At 39.6% G+C, this 20226-nt stretch overlaps 1 protein-coding gene across 1 annotated transcript in view; it reads right to left on the bottom strand.

Annotated features, from left to right (window-relative positions):
* AQR (aquarius intron-binding spliceosomal factor) overlaps positions 1–20226 on the bottom strand; it is a 70371-nt gene that overhangs the window by 28036 nt on the left and 22109 nt on the right. The window contains exons 11-19 of the mRNA XM_084776321.1: positions 19695–19811; positions 17975–18088; positions 16764–16867; positions 15019–15121; positions 12332–12452; positions 10654–10795; positions 6713–6891; positions 3360–3527; positions 1746–1915 (exon numbers count right to left, since the gene is read on the bottom strand). Of these exons, the coding sequence (XP_084632447.1) occupies positions 1746–1915; positions 3360–3527; positions 6713–6891; positions 10654–10795; positions 12332–12452; positions 15019–15121; positions 16764–16867; positions 17975–18088; positions 19695–19811 (1218 nt within the window). The remainder of the gene's footprint in view (positions 1–1745; positions 1916–3359; positions 3528–6712; positions 6892–10653; positions 10796–12331; positions 12453–15018; positions 15122–16763; positions 16868–17974; positions 18089–19694; positions 19812–20226) is intronic.

Raw genomic sequence — 20226 nt, 5'->3', positions numbered from 1 at the left:
AGGAAGGTGGCGTTTTAGTTTAGTACAATGAAGAACTTCTGATTTATTTAGTCATTAATGCAAAGTTACAGAAATGTTTTAAGCAGCAGGATAAAAATATCAGTGTTCAAGAGAATTAGAAAAAATATATAAGCAAGACTATGAAAACCTAGAGAAAGGCAGCCATTCCAGTGGTCCAGGCAAGAAGCGGAGACCCAGGGTAGAGCCAGCTGCACTAACTGCAACAGGAAATGAAGCAACGAAACCAGTGAGGGACGCCACACGAGTGCGCAAGCAAACAGCAAACGCACAGCACAGGCAAGGTCACTGAATTTTTAAATTACCATCCTTACTAACCTTTCATGACAATTACTTGTGTTTCTTACTTTCTGTTTAACAGTTAATGTATCACTTGTGTCTTATCCATTTCTACAACTTCCATGTAACTAAGCATAGCGTCAGACACACAAGAAACACTAAACAGAATGGCAAATAAAGACATATTTTGTAGATTTCAGTTATGTGACAGAGAGTCACTTATTGATAAGTAAATGTGAGACTATCTTAGGTTCTGTACAGACTGGAAACAGACCTCTCGCCAGTGTCACTTAGATTGACTTGCTGCTTGTGTGAAGTGGAAGAACAAACTGTAAATATCCCTATAAAGTCTTGGGTTAGTTAAAGAACAGGTCACGTGACAACGGGGCTACAGTGACATTAAGGAAATGGAGGACATGAAAGGGGAAGCCACGGGCAAATGATGACAAAACGACAGTATCTTGGACTGTTAACAACTCTTCAATTTTATGAAAAACCATTAAAGTATGCAGAACACGGGCACTGACGGGTAACTAACTTGTGGACAAACTGCACATGGGCTTTGGAGAGAGTAATATAAAGAAGAGCAGAAAGGACGGAAGCAGGGACGTGAAGTGAGGCTGTCTGGATGCAGCATGAGCGATGGAGGTGGGGCACTCAGGACCGACAGTGCTTGTGGAGTGGGAGAAAGAGAAGTCAGGGATCCTTCCACGGCGCTTGTCTTTAGTTAAAGAAGAGATGGAGCATAAATTCCTGTGTTTGAGAGCGCCTACTTTCCTATACACAGTAACAGTAAGGAAATGCAAGGGAGTGACAGGACTGTGTAAACAATCAGGTGTTGTGCAAAGAGGAAAGAAAGGCACTCTGCAAAATCTACGTGTTGCCCAAGTTAAAACAACTTCAAATAGGAATGCTATCACAGTCCCTACAAGTGACTTACGTGTGAGCACAGAACAAGTATTTTCAGATCTTCCTTTACTAAAATTCTTCTCCTTATAAACTATGAAAGCAAAAATTAGAAGCCTCTGTGTCTCCTTGTCTTTAATGAGTAAAGTGTGTCAATACAGTGTATCAAAGAATCACTCAGCCGTAATGGCCCTCATCTGTATCCTAATTAAACAAGAAGATGTAATAAATGGATGAACAGTAAATGAATGAACAGTCCTCCTCACCTCATTCTGGGCATAAACAGCACATCACGTAAAAAGCTGGAAAGGAGCTAACCTTTAGAGCAAAACCTGAATTCATTTATAAATTTCCAATTTCTTCAAAAGCCAGAACAGACTCAGCAATTGGATTTCCTTAAACGTCGTATTTAATCAATATGCTATGGACTTAAGACTGGAGTTAGTATTTGCTTAAACCACTCTACCCAGCATGTCTATGTTCCTATTTTAAGATTACATTACTAGGACATAAGGACTTTCAAGTACAGAACTGAACATTACCTTAAAGTTATTCTCCTTTGGTTTCCTCCTCATTATGACATTGAAAGTGTCATACACATCTTCGGCTCCATTTTGTATAGTATTGGTCATATCTTGTTGATACTGGTTTGGATCCAAAAACACTCGAAATGTCCTTGATTCTCCTCTAAGGTTGGGTCTGGGTTCAGGACCTAGATATTTTTAAAGAAATCATTAAATGAGTGTATTTTTTAAAAACTAACTATGAAAATAAGTTAAAATATTTCTTTTACAGAAATGATAAGACACTAAACTTATCTCCAGTATTCCCCCATGACTACACATTTCACATTCAAAGTTAAAAGTAGCTCCCCCTTTTAAAAATTCTTATGATTTTTTTTTTTCAGCTCACGTCATATGTTGATGAAATTCCATGGGATGTAAGCCTGTGCAGATGCTCCTAACTAAAACAGGAGTGCTGAGAGGTCAAAGTTCTTTGCTCATAGTCCCTACCTATTAGTGACTCACATGTGATCACAGATCAACTACACATACAGTTACTTGCTACAGATGTGTTTGTTATTTTAGGAATTAAGAAGCAGGGCATCCTCTTCTCTGAGAAGAAGGAAATACAGATGGGGGTAGAGGAAGATGAAGGAGGGATGGGAGGAGAGAAAGGAGGGAGAAGGGATCAGACTGTAAGGTAATTAACTAAATAAAGGAAAAAGGAAGTAGCCTTTCTATTTCTTAAAATGACAGTAAGTTTATTACTTTTCTCCACTTTCCACATAACACTACCAGTTAGAAAGGAATTTACATACACAGAAATGTGCAAACTGAGTGTTTGAAAGCTGAGAGGCTTCTGCCTGGCCCTCTGCTTCCTTTCCTTTCTGGGGGCTAAACTTTGGTCTCAGCTTGTGGTGCAATGCCGCTCCCCACCTAGACTTCACTCCCTGTCTCCTCCAACTCTACAATTACATAGTGTCAGCACCAGCCGTCTAACAAAAGCCTGATCTTGAAATTACAGGTGAAGTGAATTCAAGGTTTGGGGGAAGGTTAGCTAGCACATTGTGAAAGAAACACAGCCGCTGACAGTTACAACTTCATCGTCTGCAGCTGTGACGGAGTCAGGACAACATTAAGAATCTCAGCTACCACCAGCAATACCCAAGAAGAGCAAGCTGGCCCCATGACACAGCTTGTAAACCTACTCATCTCTGTGTTGGATTACTTTCCTGAGTGTGTGTGTGTGTCAGTGTGGTAGAGGCCAGAGAGATTTCAAGTGTGTGCTACCATGCCTGACATGCTTAGAAAGACTTCAAATCTTATACTTCCCATTATCTACTATAGAAACTTTAAAAAGGCACATAATAGTTGTACATAGTTATAAAGTACATTTGAAAATTCAATATATTTAATAGTTTTTTGTTTGCCTTTCCTTTTCCTTTTCCTTTTTTTTTTTTTTAACAGTGCTGGGATCAAACCTAGAGCATACATAGCACATGCTGGGCAAGTGCCCTATCACCACAGACACTACCTATTCTACAGCTGTGAAGCACCTTACACATAGTTTGTATTTACTGCATAAAACAACTACATTTTACCAAGAAAGCCAGGAGAGAAATTTATCATTCTCACACACATAGACCACCATACCATCTTCGATGACTCGCCCTTTGTCATCCAGCATGCCCTGGATTTCACAGCCTCTGACGTACACCAGGCCAACTTGTTCAATAAAAGGTCTCCTCCTGTCAAACTTAGTGCCATAAGGTTTTGTGGGACGCACAGTAATTAAAAAGCACACGTCGTGTTTGCGAAGACCTAGTAAAACATAAAGGCATTTTTACTTATTAGAATTACATTGTTTAAAAAAAAAAAAGAATTACATTGTTTTTGATCTTTCATTGGCGAATTCTTAACCTTTTTAAGGGAGAAAAGGTTTTAAAAATTAAAAATAAAAGCGATGACCAATAATGTATTTTGCATTATAACATAATTATATGTTTCCTATAGCTTTTTAATACTCAATATTTCATAGCAGTAATTAAAAGGAAGATCTTTTTATATTAAAATTAGAAACTTCTGTGTCATGAATTAATTACTGAGTAAGACTTCCAAGTCATGCTACAGATCCAAAATTGGCCGTTCATCACCATTCTTATTTTTAATTCTTATTAAGTAACTGGAAATATGGCTGGCATATAATTCATAGTCATCAAGTTTCTACCATCAGCTTCAGTTATTCATCAATGTCATTCAAAACAACCTAAGCGCACTGTTCTAAAACAGGTTAACTCAGGAATAACTCGTCAGAGCACAGGAGTGTTAGCCACTGATAATCACCCAGAGAATATGGCTCAACGAACATTTCAGTCAGTACACAGGGAAATCTTTCTAAGTGGATGCTGAGACAAGAGACTGGTGGTAAAGCCCAAAGCTTCTCTCTGGCTTCCTGGCTGCATCAATAACACCAACACAGGAAGAACAGGGACACTAAAGTGTTACACCTCACAATGTGGAATGTTACATAGCTTCATCTTTGTTTCTTCCAGATTTATTATTTTAGTTACTGTATTAGATGAAAATTTATATAGTGTATCTGCTTATAATCATGGAAAAAGGACATACAGCTATATTAAGACACCAATGTTAGCCAAGTGCAGTAATTAATCCCAGCACTCCAGGAGGCAGAGACAGGTGGATCTCTGTGAGTTCAAGGCCAGCCAGGTCTACAAAGCCAGCCCAGGATGACCAGGACCACACAGAGAAACCCTGTTTTGAAAAAGAAACAGGATTGGAGCCATCATGGCTTGCTGTAGTGTGCAAGTGTAAGTAAAGCTAAAAGTAACTGAAATCTGCAGGACAAAAGCAGGTGCGAAGGGGCAGAAGAGGCAGGGAGAACCATGAACAATGTACCGCCGAGTTCTGCTGCTGGACAACTGAGTCTTTACAACTCAAACTTGTAGGCTTTAGAGACAAGAGTCCTGCGAAGACTCCATTAACAGAGGAGTCTCTTCTGACATTGGCAGTGACGGCTGCCTGAGTCGCCCTGCAAAAGCCGGCCATTACAGCAGCAGACACTTCAGAGCTATACTTAAGTCTGTACTACAGTGAGCTTGCCTTTCTTCTCAAGCATTTGTAACCACCTTCATTTTTTAAAGGTGTTTTTAGAAGCAAACCCATTGTTTCCTCATGAGATTATAACAGAGATAAGGTCCCAAGCTCCAAATCAGAGGGGCTAAGAGTAGAGCTCTATAGATTTTAGGTGACATATTTCAAAGCTACTGTGTTGAAAGACAGCATTCATTACTATTCACAGTCCTCTCTCACTGTCTGTTCCCATCTCTGACCAATAAGGGGCTGAACTTGGGCCCCGCCTTACAGGAGAGTACTTCTGTCGCCACTATGTGCCAGAGTATGCGCCACTCAGCGCCAGCACTCGCGGCACCCTGTCCTGTGCGTCACCTCCGACCATCTACTTCTCATTCTGCCAGGGGCCTACGGCAACGGAGGGAGTGAGAGGAAGAAAGGGAATAGCAAGGGAGCCAGGATGGGGGAAAGGGGAGAAAAAGCAATTAAGAAATATATTTAAAACAAATATCTCCTTTAGGTATTTCAGGTAGCAGCTCCCAGGGCAATGGAGGGAGGGCCCTGTCAGGAGAGAGCCGTCTTTCCCCTCAACGTTACAAGGGAGACCTGTCATCTCCTGTAAAAGATCTTTAAAAATCGCCAACTATTACTATTTCTCGGGGTGCCAATAAGTTTCTTCCTCTTACTGCGCAATGTGTAAAAGAGAGTTAGATACAAGTTTCAAGGGGTAATAATACAAGAACCTCTGCAGCAACTAGTGACTTCTCAAGGCACAGTAATCATAAAGGGGCACGATGTTCTAGACCTATTGTGCAACAGACTGGAACTCACAGAAAGAGAAAGGACTCAGAACAGTCTGTCACAAAACAGCCATGTGTCAAACATTTGGCCAACTTCATTGCTGTGCTCCTTTACAATTCCCTTTTAAGTCTAACATATGCTCCTGATGGCTACTGCTATGCTGTACTTTCTGGAAACTGACTCATTACAGGGCTATCTCTTTCCTTCTGGCATCTGAAGAAGGCAGCAGGAGATTAAACCTTCTGGCTGCTATTTACCACAGGGCAGCAAGTGGGAGCTCTTAGACAGCTGGGGGCGGGATGGGTGTGTGTGTGTGTGTGTGTATGTGTGTGTGTGTGTGTGTGTGTGTAATACAAAAGTGCCCACTCTCTATTGGTTCAGGAGCCACTTCTTATATAGGTGTTAACAAAGTTTTAACTCTTTTTTTTTCTCAAAAACCTAATTATGATACACAAGTCCCCTTGCTAAAACCTTAGGCAGTAAGAAAAAAAAGTAAAATAAATAACTGGTTTACATTCTTGTCAATTATCATACAACCTCAAGTAAATCTAGCACCACTGATCCTACCCATCCTCCTCTTGCTAAAATAAACTGTTCTCTTCTGAGCTGCGTCCCTCCACTCTCTTCATCAGACTCCTCTTCCGACCTACACTGACCATGAGGTACCTGCATCTTTTTTCTATTTTGGCAGCTCTCAACTTTTTAAAGTATTACTTTCTCTGCTTATACCGCAAATGTGTTTAGTTATAGATGAGTCTCCTTTACTGCACAATGATGCTTTTATATTAACTACAAATCCAGTAAACACCATACTAAATTTACACTTTTTTCTCAGCTTGCTTTACAGACTGCAATCTTTAGAACACTCTGACAGTTATGATTTTGTTATTAAGATATAGAGATATTTAAAATACTCTTGTATGATTCTTAGTCTTTTTTTTTTTTACTACTAATTACAAAGGCAACTACAATGCTTTAAATCAAAATTTAAGAACAAAGCTGAATAAAAATTTAAAAGGACAACATATAGTAAAAGTACTCTACCAATGCTCTAAATAAAAAGCTATATGCCAAAGAGGCAAAAGATAGCATCACATTTTAAAGTGCCAAATTACCTTCCCATTCATCCTTGATGTGGTCTCTGACATTCAGATTGATGGTGACATCTGCGCGAACTCGGGTTGGCCAGTTTTCACCAATGTTGGGTTTGGCAACCTCAACTACAGTGAAAGCCACAATGGGCTGAGCCATTCGTGCCCAACCACCAAATACTACACCACCATACTCAGATTGCCTGAAAATCCAAAGCAGCAGGTGATTACACAAACAAGAACTTTAAAACTTTACACAACTACAATGTGGAAGAACATACGTTTAGCTCATAGTTAGGGGATAGGTAGCACTGGTTTTCCACGGTAGGGGCCCTTCTTATAAGCTGCATAGTACGCTATATTGCATTATGTGGCCACACATTTTCTTTACTTGTTTTCTCTACACAGACACAGGCATCTGTTCAAGACAGTGACTTTATATCCTATTAACATATATCCACAAGTAGGATTACTGCATCATATGCAGTATGGGGAAATGTCTGTACTGCATTCTAGGATGGCTGTACAATTATATACCCAACAACATCGCATAGGGCTTTCATTTGCTTAATGACCTAGCCGACACTTATCTTCCTTCTTAAAGATGAGCGACTATCTAGTGGCTGGATCTCCACTTCCCTGCTGACCACAGGCCTGAGCACCATGGGTTTACAGCTGCTGGCTACCTTTACATCTTCACTGTAAGCATGTCCATTTAGCATGTTTGACATTCTTTTTTTTAAACTGTAAAATTATAAGTTGTTTTTGTGGGCTGAGTTTTCTGTGTTCCTTATACTTCTGACATTAACCATAATTAGATATGAGTTGCAAGTATTTCCCATCATTCCACAGCTTCCCGCTCATCTCCCCTTTGTTGTACTTTAGTTTGATGCCCTTTTACTCACTATTGTTATACTTTTGTTTTTGCTTCCTCTATTTTTGGTGTCACAACCCAAGACAAGAAAACAAAAGCAAAGCAAAAAAAATGTTAAGAGCAATTTCATGGGCTCTAGATAAGTTTAACCTGTTTGAACTCATGTATGAGGCAATCATCTGGTTTCTTTTGGCTTTTGCATGTAGATCTAGTTTTTCTCTACTGAAAACATGTTTCTTACTTCACTGTATAGTGTCAGCACAAGGGCTATATATGTACAACTTTATTTCTGGGCTTTCCACTGTTGCCTATTTGTGTATGTCCTGGGCTTTTGCTTTCTTTTTTTTTTTTTTTGGTTTTTCAAAACAGGGTTTCTCTGTGTAGCCCTGGCTGTCCTAGAACCCACTCTGTAGTAGACCAGCTGGCCTTGAACTCAGAGATCTTCCTGACTCTGCCTCTTGAGGGCTGGGACTAAAGGTGCGCGTCACCACCACTGCTTGTCCCTCCTTTTATGTCTACTGAGCACTGTTTAGATGACAGTAGCTTTGAAATGGAATTTGACATCAGGAAATGCAATGTCTCTATAGTTTTATTGTCTCTGGTCGAAACTGCTTCAGCTTCTCTGTGTCTTTCATTTACTGAACAGACTCTCCATGCCTTGAACTCCTCTTAGCTTCTCCTTGAAGGGTTGTTCGCATGGCCTCTCCTTCACGTCAAAGGACAGTTCTACTTAGGCTCATTTTACCCTTTCCTCACATCAAATAATTTCAACTATTAACATTTTATCTTTTGTTCTTTATGTTCTTATACAATGCTTAAGATAAATTTTTAGAACAAACTGTTATTTTAAAAACTTAAAAAAGTGCAAGAATCTTCTTTGGGATATCTTAAATCTCTTAAAATATCTAACCACTTAAAGATCAGAGGGAAAAATTAATTGTTAACCACTAGCAGTAGCGATACTCAAATACTTATTCCTTTTTATGTTACTTTAACTTGCATTAAAAATAAACTGTAACTTTTAAATGGTGTATTCAGAACACAGACTAAGGCGGTAGTTTGAAACCTCAGGTTAATTTCAAAAATGATATTCCAAAAAATGTAAATTACAGTTACAATGAAGATGCTGTGCCATTAAAAGAAACTATACAATATTATATATGAAAGAAAAATGTAAGAATAAAAGTTCTGCAATGCAGTACGTGGTTAGCACTGGAACAGCTCAGAGGCATGAGTGTGCTTCAGCCCTTGTACAAGAGCCCCTGCCACTTCTCCACTCTTCACTGCTTTACCCAGGACAGCTAACACTGTCTTATGGTACTCATTCACTGTAAATGCTCAATTCAGGAGTTTTAGTAAATGTACACATTATGCATCTACCACCACAATCCAACTTTAGAAGATTTGTATTATCCCTGAAGGAGTCTTTTATCCAAAAGCAGCCAACCTTTATCTGCCCCAGGCAACCTCTAATCTAGTGACTCTACTCTTTTTTAAAAACAAAACAAAACAACAACTGAAACATGAAGCATTAAGGACAGACTTGTACCACTTGGAAGCACCTATCTTGTACTGCTGGCTTTAGCTGTGTGAAAACATGACCTGAAACATGTAATATGCAAGAGTGCCTGGGGTTCTTTTCCACCCTTGTTGTGTAGACCCACCCCGGCAGCAATCCCTTCATGGGCTCCAGTAGCAAAACTTTAGTAGGATTTATTATTTCAAATGTGAGGAAATTAACTCCAAAAGTTAACATTTTCTTTCATCTACCCTCTATTAATAGAGAATAAAAACCATGAGTAATTGTTTGTTTTCTTTGTGTGTGTGTTTGACATTTAAATTAAATGTATAAGTGAATTCTATTTACTTAAGTGCTAGTTAATACATCCCTATTTTGCAAAATGGCCAAAATTAGGCTCTAAATCTAGGCATATAAATGCAAGGTAACCATAAATTGTAAAGGAGCTGCTGGATCAAGTGCTCCCACAGGGTCCGAACAATGGGCAATAATTTCAGCAAAACTGTGGGCAGGATGAACAGCTAGTGGATGTACAAATCTTACAATCTTAGCCTACTTACTGACTCAACTGATTATTAAGTCAAAAATACTTTGTGTTGGGTTTCACAGTCTTACCCAGAATAACTTCTCACATAATAATTAAAAAAATAGAACTGTGTATAAAATAAAATATGGAAGTGAAAAAATAGATCACAAGTGCAGTGCCTGCAGCCACTCTCTATGGTTGGCAAGAGAGAAGGCTGGAAGATACCTCACGAGGTTCCCACTCCAAGACCTGTTGTCAGCGTCGCTGTGTGTGTGTATCTGCTCTGCCTAAAAGATAGTGACTCATTTCACAAACGAGTTTTGCTCATTTGTAATCACTTCCAATGTACCTAGCCATCTACTCACAGTGAATGAAAAGGATTTACTCAAAGTCACTCATGGGTAAAATTCCAAAATTAACCTTCACAAATCTCATGATGGAACACTGTCTACCATAACTAGATCAAAAGGCTTTTGTTAAAGAAACTCTCCAGATAAAGCCAGGAGGTGGAGAGTCAAATGTAAACAGAAGAAATCCTCAAGTACTAGACCTGTAAGTGAATCCTGACAGTCTAGCTGAGTTCCAACATGCTACTCATAGCATGTTCTGCCATGCCCTTGGCCCTAGACACCGACTCACACTTTTGGCTACAGCCATGGGAGCAACTGTGGTAGAGGAGTGCGCTTTTATTCTACACTTCACACTAGGCTAACGGTCCACTCTGCCCTAGAACAGCACTGCTGGCCAGCCCACATCCTCCCCTCTTCACCCTATTAATGTCTAAGCTAATTTCTTCTCTATTTCTCCCCTTCGCCACCTAAAATACCTCTTCTCCCTTTTCCCAGGTCCCCAGCCACACCTCCAAGGTACTCAGATATGTATTTTATATCTTTGCACTTCTGAGGTAAATTCATACTATAAAAATTCTCAAACAGCAGCTATCTCTGGCAGATGTCTTCATATTGCTAAACACACTGATCTGCCTTCCATGGCGCATCAGTTACCACACACACATTTCTTCATTACAATAGCATCACGTTACTGACCACGGCTTCATTCTGCTGACACTGTCCTCGATGTCTTGTCTGATCTCATAGGTTGATTCTAAGCGGAAGAGATTAAAGTTCCTCAGAAGGTAGTCATGCAGAGTTAAAAACTGCAGATTCAACTTGGGGAGAGCAAGACAGCCTGGAAAGAAGCAGCATTGATGACTGCGTTATTCTTTGAATCAACCATCTGGAATATGCAGAAACCACACCAGCAACTGGAGAAGCAGCTTCTGATGCGTGATGCGTGTGGAACAGACACATCTGCATGTTCCCACTTGCAAAACACTGGAGCCAGACTAGCACAAGCTGTCTTGTGAGAACTGAGGGTAGATATAACTATTCACACGCAAACAGTGCTTCTTAGGTGTTTCCAGAGATACTTTACACTAATTCAGACTTTGGTAGCTTAAAAACTCTTTCCTCTAGTACCCAGTTCAAGCCACCAAATCCTGAAGTACGTAACATCAGCATAAACTCACCCTGTGACAAAACTGAACTCACAAACCTAACTATGATAATATTACTTTGTCTAACGTGAACTGCAAACATGCCTTTGGCTAGACTTTAAGGGCCACGGCACTGTCTGTGTTATCCCAGCCCGCCTCTTCTCTGTTACTGAACAAAGTCTTACCATTATTTAGAGATCAAGTACTCCACACACTACCAAAGTCCCAATACTGATAAGTAACATTTCTGTAGAACTATAGAGTACCACAGCAGTAATAAGAGAACTAAAAGACAAAAAATGATATGCAAAATATTCACATTGTTTTTACTAGTAGACACGGACTTACAATCTGAGTCAGTGTCTCTTAGGCACAGGCTGAAGGAAAGGTGTCTCATTTTCATTAAAACAAAAAACTAAATTAAAACCTGTTAGCACCTTGCAACCCTCACGAAATTACAAATGGTTACACAGGTTCCTCACAGCATCTTCGTGTGTGTGTGTGTGTGTGTGTGTGTGTGTGTGTGCGTGTCAGCTTGTTCTCCTTTGGTGCTCTCCCTTTGTCCTCCTAGGAGTCCTTCCTGCTGCACTGGCTCTCCTCCTTCGCTAGTGAGGCAGCCTCTGCTCTAGTACACGGATCCCATTACCTATTTCTCACCTTCCTTAATATGTCTTCCTCCTGTCTCAGGATATCTGCTCTACTGTCTTGTACACACACACACACACACACACACATACACACTTATAATTTCATTTCCATGTTCTTCATAAAGGAAAGAACAAACCATGCTTGTCTTTCTGATTCTGGTTTATGTTGTTTAACACAGTGATTTTCCGTTGCACATACTCTCTGAAGGTGGCTTTCAGGAGAAACTCTAGGAAATCTTCCAAAGAGTGGCCATCAAAATAGTTGTGACTACTTTAAAGACACTGCTAAAATCATACTGTGGCACATTTGGGCCAAGTTTTCATCTTCAGGGGATTAACAGGTAGTTTATCTAGTACATGCACTTGGGAGGTGGAGGCAGGAGTTCAAGGCCAGCCTAGGCCACACAAAGAACATTTCAGGTTGGCTAAGCACTCAAACTCCTCACTCTTTTCTAGCTCTAAAGCTAACTTTAGAACACAGAGAAGTACCCTACTGTATAGGAGACAGGCTTGCATTTCAGCTATCTATGATGAACTTAATTAAGTTCACGTCACGTGTGAGCTCTGTATTCCCTGACCTACCTTCCCCAGAATAGTACTCGGTAGGGACGATGTTCTCATCCCATATAATTTTCTCAGTTGGATACAAAGGCATCTGATTCAGTTGCTGAATTTGAGAGATGCGACGTTCATGGCGAGACACCTAAAGGAAGGAAAGAGGTTCATGTGAAACGAGTGACACATTTACTCAGAGCAAACTGGAGAGAAGCCCAACATTACATGTGGAGTGAGACTTTCCTAGGCTTTCTGTCATTGTGGCACTTTAATGAGACTTGATTTTTTTTCCCTTCCTGTTTTCCCTCACAAATCATAGAAAAACAACGTATCAATCAAATGGACTAGACCCTAATCCCAGCTCCTCCATTTACAAGAAAGTGACTCTAAGTTTCTTAATCTTAGTTTTCTTTTTAATAAAACAGGTGAAGTGTCACTTTCTAATCAGGGTTCTATGATAAGATGGAACACTGTAAAATCATATCAAGCTTCCCAACACATGCCAAGAGTTTAAGAACTGTAGCATCTACGTAAAAGACAAGCAACCTCCCCAAACAGGATTTCTGAGTCCTGGATTTAGCTTTCACATTTGTACTAAGAAACTCATATTATCTGAAAAAAACTCAATCCCCTGGTCGGAATCTTCTCTGTGTAAAATGAGATGGGGTGAGCTGTACTTCACCCTCATTAATGATCACTACATATGCTTAATATCGCAGTAGTGCATCTCACAAAGAGTCTGTTTTCTAACAATGCCAAAACGACACATGCCTTCTCTATGAGAAAAGGTCTGTATTCCTTTGTTCATAGAAACTTAGTATTGGTACCAGCAGACTGACTCAAGAGATTTTATTGATAGAAAAGAGCTCAGGGAATTTTTAGGAGGCATTGCAGTGATAGACAGTGACAGGTGACTTGTAGGAAGACAGGCAAAGACAGCAATATAAGACATATACTTCACAGAGTACATAAGCAAGTAAAAAAGTATTTTCCAAACTGGAACTAATTTAAAATATTCTCCAAGGCTTTCTCCCCAAATGACACTCCAACACTTGTCACTACGCTTTAAACACCTGTTACACAGTTTGTCTCTGCTCCCCAAATTTAGCATATCATCATCTTTCCTACGGAGAGGGATTATGCTATTAATCGTATATTAAAAATACAAGCTTAGAAAATAAATCACAGAAGTACATCTAATATAGTTCAACATGAACAAGAATATCAATAATACATAATCCTATTTATTTATTTGTTTTGCTTAGGTACAAAAATGTCTGAAATAGGTGAAAAGCTACTTAATCTTATAACAGCAAAGAAAAAATATTTTAAATGCATTTTTTTTTTCCTGGAAAAAAGAGGAAGATTGATAAAATCCAAGGCTGGTGAGAAGGTAGCAACAAGCTCATCAGACTGTTGGTTCTGGAGGTTAACCAGACAGCCTTATTTTCTGCGTAGATAAGCACACACATCAAATAACCAACACCCGGTTCTGGTTACATGTTCATATATGAGTACACAAACACATACTCTGAACCATTATCTGCAAAGGCAAAACTGTGAACAACTTAAAAAGCTGTTAGTTGGCAACATGGCTAAGTATTTGACAAAGATAAATAGTCATGTGTTTCAGAAAATGCTGTGCTGAATGGAGAAAGAGTTCCCACACTACACAGGGGACTAAATCCCCAAACAAGGGGGACTGAAAGCAGTATTTAAAAAAAAAAATTTAAGCTCTGGAATGACTTGACCCTTTGTTCCTGGGTGGTAAGGAATCAGTATACAGACTGGGTCTATTGTATGAGCAAACACTTTATCACTGAATTACATTCCTAATTTGAATTTTGACCTAGATAGTTTAAAATAATTAACAATAAAATGAACCTCATTAATATCCACACAATTAAATCTGATAGATGAGAAGCTCTTCTGAAAGCGCTAGAAGGATGTAAGTGAAGAGGTTACAGTGCTCACTTCTGGGCAGAGGAGAAGCCCACATGTGTGGGTTCTTTATTCCTTATCTTTAACTACTGCACAGCTGCACATTACTTACGAAGCAAACCAGACCCAGCCCAAAACCCCAGACAATGACAACAGCAGCAGCAATGAAAATCCCCGCCCCCAACAAAAACCACGCTTCTACAACGCAACAAAAACCTACATCCAACCCTAGGATAGAAAATAACATCTCTCATCACTAAAACTAACTGAAAATTTGATTAGAATTCTTAAGCCGCTCAGGGATAATTTGCTGTATTTATAAGCTACTGAGCTTACAGTATCAGTACCTAATACTGAACACACTGTTTGAATGATCACCTTTAAAGTAACAGATGACCACGGCTATTCACAAGCTCTGTGTCTGACTGTGCTCTCCTTCAAGAAAGGAATGGTCAACTTGGCGTCCCTAGAGCATGAGTCACTGTGACACAGAAGCTGCCAAAGGACAATAAATTCTTGCCATAACAGAGCTTAAAAGGTGAAAGGTGTGAGAAAAGAAATTAAAGAAATAAAAAACAAGCCTGACCCTGTCCCTGCTAAACAACAAACAAACAAACAAAAACCTAACACCCCCCCAACCAAAAAAAAATCAAGTAATTCCAAAAGCAAGAGGAATCTCTACTTTAGAAGCCAATACTGTTTATATGATTATGAGTGATTCAAAACGGCAGGAAAAAAATCACAGGATAAACTCTGAAAACATTAGTATTTACCAGCAATTCTAGAAGAAATTCTTTATCAAAAGTTGTGTCTTCATTTTTAGGGAGCGTTGGCAAGAGGCAGAGGTATGATGCCACCTGGTGGAGTGTGTTTGAACTGCAGAATGGAGAATATTTTATTCAGATCGGTTAACTTTACTTTTTTTTGTATTATACTCAATTTCTTTTTTAAAAAAATTTTATTTAATTAATTTATTCAGATTACAACTCAATTGTTTTTTAAAATGTTCTTAAAATTTTTTATTAGTTTATTCAGATTACAACTCGTTATCCCATCACTTGTATCCTCCCATTCCTCCCTCCCTCCCGCTTTCACCCTATTCCCCTCCCTTAAGTCTATGGCCAAGGTGGACCTCCTCCCCCACTATATGGTCATAGGCTATCAAGTCTTATCAAGCAGCATACCAAGATAACTTTACGTTTGAACCATGTTTCCCTATTGATATTTTAAGAAGTAAACATTGCATAGGCAGCAAAACAAACAAATCAATAACAAAAATTAAAAACAGGAATTAAAACTTCTGGAGTATTTTCTGCTAAACCTTTCATGCTACCTGAAACCCACTGATGGAATTGGCAAGAACGCCGCTCTTTGTTTCCTGCACTGACTATATATGAAACTGAAGGGTGGCAATGCAGTGCTGAGTAACACTGTAGACTCAGGCTGTGGCCCAGCAGTTCAAGGTGTAGTTCCTCCTCACTCCCACATGTAGGACTATACAAGGCCAGTTTCACTTAAGAACAACTTTGATGAAACAGAAAATGTTTCTACTGAAAAAGTGATCAACACTGCTTCCCCCCGCCTTTTAAATTTGGTGTTTCAAGACAGGGTTTCTCTGTCTTGGCTATCCTGGACTTGTTTTGTAGACCAGGCTGGTCTGAAACTCACAGAGATACATCTGCCTCTGCCTTCCCGGGTGCTGGGATTGAAGGCTTGTGCCACCATGCCCAGCAACACTGAATTCTCAAAGAGACAGTTTGAAAACGTATGTGACAAAAATCAAAGTATGCCTTTTGCATATAACTTCTTATATGAAAAGATGATAAATTATGCTTATTTTGTCTTTTATTAGTAGCACTTTTCTTTTATGAACCAAAAATGTTTCTCTCATGTCATTTTATATCAAGCATCTCTTTTCCACCCCAAACCCAAAAGCTGCTAATCTATTTTTAATCTCCTTATTTTTTCCAGGTCAAATAAGTGGTCTAGAAAACTTAACAGTTTTTGACACTGGCTGTGTAATGCTGAAAATTCAACAGATAAGTAATCAAAAAGCAGCACAAGAGTATCAAGGGCAGCGTGCCTTGCAGATTCTTAGACGATCTATGGTTGTTTTAAGTACAAAGTAAATAAGGAAGTAAATATCTTAAAAACACAACATTCTTAAGTAAATATCTTAAAAACACAACATTCTTCCTAGGTCATACCCTAGATACCACGCATGAAGCCTTACTGGTGTCTGTTACATGCTGGTGATGGCTGGTGAGATGTGGCCAGCTTCTTCTCCTGCTCAAGGAACAACAGCCTAAGTTTTAAAAATGTTTTTACCCCTTCCCAAGGAAGAGATGGGTAGTTATGTTGCAGTGACTCAAGAATTCCTGACTGCTGGAAAACGCACCCGTTGTGAGGTTATCAAAGGGCCGGCACACAGCCTAAGGTGCTAGGAAAGAACCGAAGAAAAGAAAATTCCAACAGCAAGATCCTAAGAGAGAATGCTGTTCTTCTCATATCGTCTCACCTGAGAGGCCCGAAAAACTTGACCAAGGAATCCCGGGCATCTACTTCTGCCACATTTGAGAGGGCGAAGTCATAGAGTTCAGGGAAATGTGCAAAAGCAGCTCTCTAGAAAAGCAAAACTGTCAACAGTTAATGCCTATGCATCAATACAGCCAGCTGCAGTTCCTAGGCCACGCAGGGGAAGGCTTTAATAGTATGTTGTTTAGCCTCCACGAGTTTGTGAACTTTTATTTCTCTTACTGTTCGTATCTAGCTTTATCCCATTATGGTCAGATAAAATATTATTTCACTTTCATGTATTTATTGAGCCTTACTTCTTTTTTTGTTTTTTAAATACGTGAAATATTTTAGAAAAATTTCCATGAACTGTTGAGACAAATGTGTGAATTTTAGTGTTTGGGAAGAACGCTTTATAGGTATCTATTACATCCATTTGATTTGTGACTCCACTAATAAGTAAAGAGGTGACTGAATAGTCACTACTCCTTCTTATGTTCCTCTTCTGTGCGATCCCTACCTCACTAAACTAGAAGTGTGTCATGCAATAGAGAAGGCATGAACTGTTCCAGCAGGAAAGCAACATCAGCACCTGTGCTGTGCTCGCTCCCTCTCACTGCTGTGGACTGAACCCAGGGCCTTGCACATGCCAAGGAAGCACTGTACCAGAGCTACACCCCATCTTTCTGAGCCCCCAACAAAGGGGACACGAAAATGGCATGCATATTAGCTCCCTTAGCACAAGTGAAAAAACCTCCTTTTATTACCAAGAACTAGCCAAAGAATACTAAAATAAAGCCCCAAGGGACACTGTATTGGAGGAAGAAGCTGAAATACATCATGATCCTGCATTGCTTTTGTTTAGATCTCTAGGAAGGTAGTAAGACTGGCACGGGGTGTCCAGCCAACCTGGAGTGAATGACAAGTCAGACGCACTGTGAATACAAGGCCCCAATGCCCTTTACATATAAGCTGACATAAAATAACATTGCAGTTAATGCAGATTTTAGAGAATTGAATGCTAGTACATAGATTTACAAGTTTCAGATGGATTATAAAACTAATTTATTTCATTAATTCATCAAAATGAAAAACATTTAAAAATTTGAGGATGAGACAATATTAATGCCATTTTAGTTGCCTATTACAAAACCTAGGTCATAGGATGACTCATCAAGAAGGCGCATAAGGAAAGGTAGACTGCATGACATTTACCTGAAGAGATGTAATTCTGTCATAGTGAATTGTAGTCATCTCATTCTCTGTCAGAGCATTTCCAGTCTGGTCGTTAATTTCAAAGCCCGTATAGAACTTCAGCATGTCTAAAAGCTGGGAGGATTCACTTGTTAATAATGTAAACATGAGATCTAGAAAACACTATTTATTAAAAATAATTTTTAAATCCTTGTGTTTCTCAGAGGTTAAAAATTTTTGACTATAGCATTACCTAACAAATACTTGAGAGCATATCCAAACATATGTGAAAATAAAATATGTAATTTATTACTACGTTGTTAAGTCTATTTTATGCACATTGTCTACTGCTATGGACTTTTAGAGAAGGTCAACTGTGATCCCAATGCAGCAGCGGAATTATCCACCTCAGACTGTCCTCTGGCCAGGTCTGTGAGGGACTGCCTGGATGATGAGTGATGGGGGAGGGCCAGGCCAGCTGTGGGTGACATCATCCCTAGGCAGATGGGTGTGGGCTGTTTTAAAACGGCAAAAGCAAGTCACCAAGCAGTTTCCCCATGGTTCTACTCTGATCTGCTTAAGCTCTTGTTCTGACTCTGAGGATGGATGGTGACCTGAAAGTTTAAACCAAACAGACAAGTTCCACTTCAAGCTGCTTTTCACTAGAATGTTTTTATCACAGCAACAGTAAGGAAACCACAACCGTATGACTTCCCTCTTACGACTCCATGACACCAAACCTCTCTTTAGCTTATCTCATGTATGAAGAGGCCTTGTTTTCTGCACATGAAAGCAAATCTAGGGAACATTCTGGAGTCACTTAAATATTTATTTTGTTTAGTCCTAACCTGTGTCACATTATAGTCAATTTTTAAGAGTTTAATATATATGGTAAATCACTTGGCAGAATTTTTTTTCTGAATGAAAACAAAAAAAGACTATCTAGCACACATAAACCTGTACTTCCAATTTACCCTCACTGGAAAAACATAATAACTAATTTGTTAGACTTTTTTTCACTTGACATTACAGGAAGTCTGAAATGTCAACACATTCCCTTCCTACCCAAAGCAATAAGCTACAGTACATTTGCCCTCGCACTCAAGGCAGCAGACCACGTGTAGTACTCTTTCACACTGTCAACTGCCTGACACTGTTGTCACAGGCAAGAGCAAGCAATGGTACTGGGACACAATTCAATTGTAGCCAATGCTTGTTACCTGTTATATCCCACAGTGGCTATTCACATAAAATTAAAATATGTGAACATATGGAACTACATTTTCTTTAATTTTATTTATTTATTTGTTTGATTTTTTTTTTTTTAAGACAGGGTGTCTTTGTGTAGCGTTGGCTGCCCTGAACTCGCCTGTAGACCAGGCTGGCCTTGAACTCACAGAGATCCGCCTACCTCTGTCTCCAAAGTGCTGGGATTACTATATTATAGGTCTGTGCCACCATGCCTGGCTGGGACTACATTTACAAGGTCATAATTTAGCTCAACAATGAAAGGACATATAGTGAAGCGACAAGTTAGATGATTACTAGAGTTGTGTAGGTGCATTCAGGTATGTGGTCAGTTTATACATTCCGCTTTTACTTTATAACCAGGCTTTACAACATACAAGTCAGTATTTCAGACTTTTACTTTGGAGTATGCCTTGGAACTCCAGAAGCATGGCAAAACAAAGATCAACTTGGAGACTACAACATTAAGTGTGTCAGATCCGTTAGGGCTCACCTGGGAAAAGAGATGGCCATCCTCCTCTCTGTGAACAAGACTGGAAAGGTAACAGTGAACCAAAAGATGGGAGTCATCCAGGATGGTATTAAACCAGCGCCTTGTGGGGAGCAGAGCCTGTGAAAAACAGACACCATAACATTCATTTTGCATGCATTCTCTGCAGCTAGAGGTAAAATCTACTATTTCATACAAAGTGGGCATCACAATACACCCTCCTGCCTGCCTAGACTCACTTGGCATATAAAACATGCTGTAAAACAAAATCAAAGCAAGAAGCACTCAGTGGCAATGCCTTTCCTTTTAAAAAGGATGACACAGGGAAGAATGTCAAGATCAGTTTCTTGCTTTTTTGTTTTGTTTTTCAAGGCAGGGTTTCTCCGTGTAGCCCTGGGTCCTGGAACTCACTCTGTAGACCAGGCTGGCCTTGAACTCACACATGAACCTGCCTCTGCCTCCCGAGTGCTGGGATTAAAGGCGTGCGCCGCTACTGCCAGGCTTTGTTTAGTAGCTTTTACGAAAAATCTATGTG

Source organism: Acomys minous, assembly GCF_964271855.1.
Source record: "Acomys minous genome assembly, chromosome: 3".
NCBI lineage: Eukaryota > Metazoa > Chordata > Mammalia > Rodentia > Muridae > Acomys > Acomys minous.
The sequence above is the reverse complement of the archived record's forward strand: the minus strand, read 5'-3'. Positions and strand labels throughout refer to the sequence as shown.